Genomic DNA, 7,503 nt, shown 5'->3' on the forward strand with positions numbered 1-7,503 from the left:
GGCCGCTTTAATCCTGGGGCCCGTGGTCTCACCTCCTCCAAAGGCCCAACCCCAGCTACTAGCCAGCCCCACCCCCACTGGTCTTTTACTACTCATCAACCCCACTTCCCCTTGGCAGCTGGATGCTTTTGCTCTCTGGCTCCCTCTTGGATCGATCGTAACCATGGCAATCAATGCAAATGTGTGCAATGTCTGTTCATATGCATGTGTATGCGGGTGTACATGCATGTCGGGGTGAATATGCTTTGTCTTTGCAGACATATACCTGTCTTGTCTATGGTAGACAGATGGAGATGTTTGGAAGGTATCTTAATTAGCACCAAATGTTTCCCTAGATCTGGTTATCCTTTTTCATTTAGGTCAGTGTGCGAAAGAAATGTCACTTTGGGATCGACAGTTGGGGTGTCTAGCTTTGCCAAAGGTAGAAGAAAAGGCTAGCTGGATTTGATCCGCCACATATGGTGAGATGGCGACTTGCATGAATGCCCTGTCTCCTTCCTGGTCGAATAGCTAGCAAGAAGATGGCAAACGCATGTACATGGTCTTGACGCACACGCACTAACCTCAGTGTACCAATTAGTTTAACACAGTTGTAATACAGCTACTTATTTTTTGTAGAGCAGTAGGAGTACGGTTAAGTAATTAAGCCATACACGCGCGCGTGACTAGCTACAGATCTCGTGCCTTTCTGACCATCTATCGCTAGCTGCCATAGCCCATGTAGGCATGTTACTATTTGTAAAAGTGTTAGAGTGCATGCATGTGTTGTTACGCTAGTACTCTAGGTGTTGGTGTGGGTCGGCGCCAACGATGCGTTCATCGTGTCTCATTTTGTTGTTTTATTTGGTGTGTCAGTGCCTCAGCTCGGTGGTGGTGGTGGGGTGACGAGGGGTGACATGAGAGAGAGAGAGAGAGAGTACACCGGGTGCATGCCGCCCCTGGTAATTTTAGGGGCTGTTTGGTTGGTTACTCAAAATGCCACACTTGTTTGGCCACACTTGTGGCACGCCAAGGATTGTGGCGGACAAAATCAGCGCCACACTTGTGGCGAGAAATTCTGCTGGAAAAAGCTCTTTGCATATGTGGCGTGCCAAACCTTCATCAGCAACCAAACAGCTGCCTACGGAGCTGTGGCGTGCCGCACCTTTGGCGTGGCAAGGTAAGGCCGCCAACCAAACAGCCCCTAAGGCGATCCTTTGCCATATTTGGGCCATGGTTTCCACTTTTTATATTTGTAAGCCCCTAATGATTTTTGTGGGGCACTCCTTTGAAATATAAATTATTTATAAGAATACTGAGGGATTTAAATCTAGAGGACCCCCCCCCTCCCCCTACGAATGATCTTTAGATTATTTGACGCAAGTTAATTACAAAATTTCTATGGAGCTCATTCACACATCCTTCATTTCACAGAAGTGTCGACATGAGCTCAAACTTTGTTTTATCTTTACTTTGAGAAGTCTACCACCCCCTTCCCCCTAAAGATTCAGACGTGTACCCTGGTACTCCTCTCCCGTAGAGGGAGTACCAGTCAGATCTAACCATTGGCTCAAAGGGGTAGTTTCGTCCTTTTCTCTCTTGCTAATATTTGGTAGGGGTAATTTGGCGCACATCTCCTAATTGAGCGCACGTTGTTTGCCGCCGCCATCCCCCTATCGGGGGCACATGGAGCCACCGTTGATAGCGCACCGGCCGCAACCTCCTGTCAAAACAGGATGGGAGTGCCGTTTGCGGCAGATCGTATACTTGTAGAGGAGGATGCAACGCATGCATGGATCCATGGTGACACCATCTCCATCCGGTGGTCTACCCCAGCATCTCCAATGCCCTGACTTCTATCGTCGACCAGGAGATCGAGTGATCTCGTTTAATTGGACGTCAACCGTGTCGTCGGCGAAGCCCCATCCGTCCCCATGGACGCCCATACCATTAGTTATCCTACAGATTACAATATTACCCTTGAAATCAAGGTACTCTCTGCCCTTTCATGATGGTACTCCCTACCACTTTCGTCGGAGTACCCATTACCCCGAGCCATCAGATCAGAACAAATGGATGGATCATATTTACTTCTAGGTACTGTAAAATTTCTCAAGATCTATTGTTTATTTATGCACCATCCAAGGACACCTCATACCAATTTTGTGTGTGTTTTGAGACCACGTAGGAATTGATGATACGTTATTTCTCAACCATGTGTTTTTCTTGAAGGGTGGTCTAGGTCTCGGGGTGAAACCTCGGTAGCCTACCTCTACCCGTCAATTAATTGACACTTACCAAATTCATACAAATGGCTCTAGGGAAGCACCTTTTATTTCAGTATCATGCTGAATTTGGACAACAAACAACGACATAAAGTCACATTTCTTATAGTCCTTATTTTATAAGGACTCTATGCAACATGCTCCTCATTAACAGTTCGGTCTCACAATATTAACTCTAATCCATATGTTGGTACCTCTCTACCTCAACTATATTGTGGCCCACCTCATGCAAATAACCTACTACTGGGAACCCAAGCCTATTAATAGCATCGACGGCATAATGGCATTGGTTTACCGAACTCACATGGTCCAGATGAGAATGGAGTTCAAGATGATATAATGGCAAAGTATAGATAACCTTTTTCTTGTATGATTAGTACGTAGATGTGGTCTATCTGCTAAGATCAACATAATATCATGGGTGTTTGCAAGAAATGGATATATCAATATCAAAATAGGAAGATGAGGGGGCTTCAGTGTTTCCCCGCTATTGTTTTTTGAGAACATGTTAGAGATCAGCGCGCTTGTATATTGAGATAGAAAGGAAAGTTTTCCAAAGGGGAGGGTCGATAGCGCCAAGAAAATCCAGCCCCAAAATCCCCCATCTACCCCAAAGATACACACTACATGATTACTCTCTAAGACTACCATTTCCTACCAATTGACTTCCACTCAGGACATTGGGATTTCATCATGTCACTAATCACTCTAGGTAGAAGGAAGGCCTTCTTGAAAACTCTAGCGAACGGTGCATACAATGATGAAATTGACCCCCTTCCGAAGTTGGCCCAGGGTTAGGTGCTAGAACCTAGACCACAAATCAAAGGCTGGGTCTGCTGTAGCTGGAGAGATGGTATGAAATTTCCTCTCTTTTTGTTGAGCTCGATGACTCGATCTTCAACCATTTAGGTTGTGATGCAGCCTGGATGTTTGCAACATTGTAGAGGTTTTGCATGATTAGTCTGCTTCAGACAAATGTGGTTATAGATGATGGGCAGATAGGCTTTTGGATTTTACTCCCCTTTTGTGTACAACGCGTGTTGTCCTCAGAGCTATGATACAATGTTGTTTTTCTCTACCTCATTGTTTTATGTTTTTCAGACTTTCCGTTTATTCTCATCTCTTAATGCAATGATAATGCAACAATTTCTTTGCTTACATTTAATTTTCTCCTATCACTATATGTCCACTTTGTTTATTGTTTTTACAAGCCATTCCTGAGTCTTTTTTTTTACCTCTAGCAACTAGTAAATGTTGCACTAGCATTCCCATGTCGAAGGGAAAACTTCTAAAAACTTATATTAGCCGGCAGAATGTAAGGCTTTGCCTCTCACATGTTCTCTCATGCTTTAAGGGAGAACCTGCAGGAGATATAACAATGTAAAGGTACATGAGCTGTTTTTAGGTAATATTAGCCTCACGGCCGGGGAATTGGTAATTAACCACCTTCAACTAATCATGTGTGATGCTATGGTTCAAAATTCAGATTTCATATCATGCTAAGAATTAATATAAAACTTCAAAATTTTAGACTAGAGAAGTTAGATGATGCAATATTTTAGATATCCTTTAACATTGCCTGTAACTTGCATGTGCTTTGGGATGCGTGCATATATGATTTCTTGTTAGATAGTATAGATTTATTGAGTGGGAGCTTGGTGTGTCTTGAGTTTGTGTTGGCTAGTCACTATGGCAGAATGGGCCTGGTTTATATGGTAGCTAGTGAACCTGTTATTTTTGTAGTTTTCATGGGGATTTTCTCTAGTTGCTAAATTTCTACTTGTATCGAATGGTAGAGTTCCTGCCCAAGGTGGGACAAAGTACAATCAATGGAACGGGGGCAGGACTTTTTCCGCTGGCTAAAGCTGTAGCACGTACGTGTAACAACAAAACTCAAATAACATACCTGGACATGGTTTCATAGCAAGAGAGAGAGATTAATTAGATAAACTAATGTTAAAAAATCAAAAATGTTATTGCACAATAAACCATTACACAGCTTACTTCTTTGTATATGAAAAGAAGTAACAAATTCGTATGGCACACACAGCAAGCCCACCAGATAGCATTGCTCAACTTCCAAAGCCAAATTAAGCATATGTTTAAAGCATAAAACATTTTTAGAACCCGCGGTTAGGCTTGACCCATAGGAAGAAGTATATCTAAAAAAACCAATGCACACACACACACTTCTACTAGCTAGCTATTTTGTGCTTTGGGAGAGCATTATTAAGTCCTACCTTGAGGATAAAAGTTGCAATCCATACCACCGATCGATCAGCTCCATCTTCTTCAGGATATCGATCGATCCAGCGTTGTACTAGCTAGCTAGGTGGCAGCTAGCTCCCTGTCTGGTCATGGAAAGCTCTCGCCGAGCTCAAGGATAAGCTTTGGGAGCCCAGGTCATCAACTGGGAACTGATCGGCCTCGGACGAGTAGTAAACCAGCTGATGCGACCTTGGAGCCAAGGAGAGTAACGACGGGAATGCCGAGTGGTGAGCCGCGGCGGCGGCAGCAATCGAGACCTGTGGCGAGCCAGCGCCGCCGCTCTGGTGCACACTGCTATTATTCCATGACTCACCGGTGAAATTGTATGGCATCCCGCTGTTGACCAGTCCCAGGGAGTTGTTATTGAGCCCCATGAACCGGTGGTAGCCGAACCTCCCCATGTTGTGGTGAGCTCCACCGCCATCTGCGTCGGCCCCGGCCTTGACGCCACCATCTCCGGCAAGCGTGGACGCGAAGTGGCAGAACTTGTCATCGACGTGCGGCATGAGCGGCATGGAGGAGGAGGTCATCATGTGGTCCATGAGGTCGACCTGGTGCGGCGGGAACTGGAGCGGCGGCAGCTTGTCGATCTCGTGGCGGGCCGCGTTGAGCAGCCAGTCGACGACCTTGCTGGGCTGGTTAAGGCCCAGCCGGTCCTGCAGGTCGTAGAGCTGGATCGCCGTCTGCACGGACAGCCGCACGCGCCGGTCGCGGAGACCCTTGACGGTCTTCACCTTGCTGTGGCGGTCCTTGCCGCCGAAGACGCGCGACACGCGCACTATCCGTGACTCCGTCTGGGACGACCATTGCCGCGACGTAGCCACCGCGGCCGCGTGCTTCCGCGCTAACTCCTGCTCCTCCTCCGCCGCCGCCGCCGACTGCTGCTGCTGGGTGTTGCCGCTCATCATTTCAAGTGACCTCCGACGACGAAGCGCATCGTCGATCGGCTTTCGATCATCCGCTAGCGCTAGCTAGCTTCACCTGCCATATCACATCATCAGCTCGATTAATTAACATCGCATGCAGCTGCAGGCCTGCAGCTAGCAGGGAGATTTAATGGTGTTTGTACAGGAGCAAGCCACCAATCAAGCATGCACCACCAGTCCACCACTGTGCCCGAACGGCGCGCAGGGGGTCTACCGGCCGGTCGATGTGCGCCACGTACGTACGTACTGTTCCATCGGCAAAGGGGGGGATGGGATTGGGAGAGGAGAGCGCGCGCGGCAGCTTTATTCAAGCTGCATGCAACTGCTGCAGCAGGGTAGATGGAAATGGAACAACAGCAGCTTGAGCCCCCCATGGACGCTGTGGATGCGCAGGCGCACGCGGCACGATCTGCATGCGGTGCCCAAGAGAATGATTCCATGGTTGAACATATGAACGGCTCAGCCCTCTTTGATTGTTCTGCAGTCAAGTTATGAATCGGGGTCGTCCTACAAGTCTCACCACTGGGCCTCTGTGAAACGAGGGGAGGGGGTTTGTATTGAGTGCTAGGCTGCTAGCAGCTGCTTCCTTTTCACAATCCTGCCTGTCTGTCATACAGCCTAAATTACTATTAATTCCGTGGATTCGATTGGGATTTCTTGAACTAAAAGTCTGTGGTGTCAGTGATTAGTACTACAAGCGATGAGAATGGGTAATTCAAACTATTCGGTTCAGATCGGGCGCTCCCACAAGGAAAAAGGAGAAGAGAGAGAAAGAGAAATGGTCCTCCAGCTCGGGATCCAGTGCAGTTTTGGTTTCGATACAAGAACACTTCGGTGGGAAAGGAAAATAATCTTATAAGGACTTAAAAATTCCAAAGAATCAGTATACAAAGCGAGAGGGATTAACAAATCTCCCAGATCTGCCGCATGAAATTCTAATCAAGGACCACGAAAAGGCACCAAAAATTAAGAAATCCCACAAAATCCTATCAGTAGTCCCGTGATCTCAAATTCCATATAGAAAAGAATCAACAAATCAAAAAACCATGTAAATCGTATATATACACACCCATGGGAGAGCTAGCGGAATTAAGGAAGCACGCTCACAAGAACTCACCGAGCTTTGCTAGCTAGGCAGCTCCAGGCCCGCTGCGGCGCGCGGAGCTGCTCGGTCTCTCCGGCCAGCCAGCTCGCGGTCAGCTTCCGTAGACGAACCCTAGCTAGCTAGCTGCCAGGTAGCTTGAGAGCGGCAGCCGGAGCGAGAGCGAGCTAGCGAATTAGGATGTGGCAGTGGAGCTTGTGGTGGGTATTTACAGTACTGCCACGACTGCATAAATGGTGGGATCGATCAATCGATCAGCAGCTAGCGTCGCTGTCGCGTGTCCCTGTCCTTTTACCACCATAGCTGTGTTGTGTTGCTCCCCCGCCTCACTTCACTGCATCCATCGATCCCCTCCCTCCACCCACCCTTACGTACGTAGCGGCGGCCGGATGACCTGGCCACCGGCTCATAGGCCTACGTGGGCATAAATATACGTCTGAACTTCAGCTTAATCACTTCCCTGCAAAAAAAAGTTAAAAAAATAAAAATTGAGCTCACGCGTGTAACACGTAGTACAAGGTTATTCCTTTTCATCGTTAAATTGACCAGCAATATATGGTTACTCCTCCGTCCGGTGAAAAGTGTACATCTAGAAATTTTAGAACAAATTATGAAGTGGAGTAAAAAATGCATTAGGAAGATGCAAGCCACCATCTCTCTCCTCTTTAATTACCCAATCCCCAATGAGATAAGTGCATGTAGAAATTAAGAAGACTATGTATATAATGCTATTGATCTTGATTACCGTATGATGAGGGAAAATATTTTAAAGTGCATTGGGAAGATAGAAGTATACTTTTTTTTGAACAAATTTTAAACCCAAACATACACTCTTCACCGGGCGGAGGGAGTATATGACAACCGAGTGTTATCCTCCTTGAAAAAAACAAAGTCATTCATTTTAGGGACAGTCCTCTCCGACTCATATACTATAGCTAGCCAC

At 46.8% G+C, this 7,503-nt stretch overlaps 1 protein-coding gene across 2 annotated transcripts; it reads right to left on the minus strand.

Annotated features, from left to right (window-relative positions):
- Window positions 1-4,223: 4,223 nt before the first annotated feature.
- Window positions 4,224-6,868, minus strand: LOC125544831 (uncharacterized). Of its 2 annotated transcripts, none has more exons than XM_048708601.2 (2): window positions 6,576-6,868; window positions 4,224-5,513 (listed from the first exon to the last, which is right to left on the minus strand). In XM_048708601.2, exon 2 carries the CDS (start codon window positions 5,438-5,440, stop codon window positions 4,604-4,606), a length of 837 nt encoding a protein of 278 aa, XP_048564558.1. In that variant the 5' UTR covers window positions 5,441-5,513; window positions 6,576-6,868; the 3' UTR covers window positions 4,224-4,603. The 2 variants fall into 2 exon arrangements, with proteins under 2 accessions (XP_048564558.1, XP_087403709.1); XM_087547583.1 differs by lacking the exon at window positions 6,576-6,868 and adding an exon at window positions 5,615-6,533.
- Between the last annotated feature and the right edge of the window lie 635 nt (window positions 6,869-7,503).

Source organism: Triticum urartu, chromosome 3A (genome assembly GCF_056163025.1).
Source record: "Triticum urartu cultivar PI428250 chromosome 3A, HENAU_Tu73, whole genome shotgun sequence".
In the NCBI taxonomy this organism is placed as follows: Eukaryota; Viridiplantae; Streptophyta; class Magnoliopsida; order Poales; family Poaceae; genus Triticum; species Triticum urartu.

What these genes read in the sequence shown, in the direction of transcription:
- LOC125544831 (XM_048708601.2), bottom strand. Translation starts at nt 5,440, where the DNA reads ATGATGAGCGGCAACACCCAGCAGCAGCAGTCGGCGGCGGCGGCGGAG.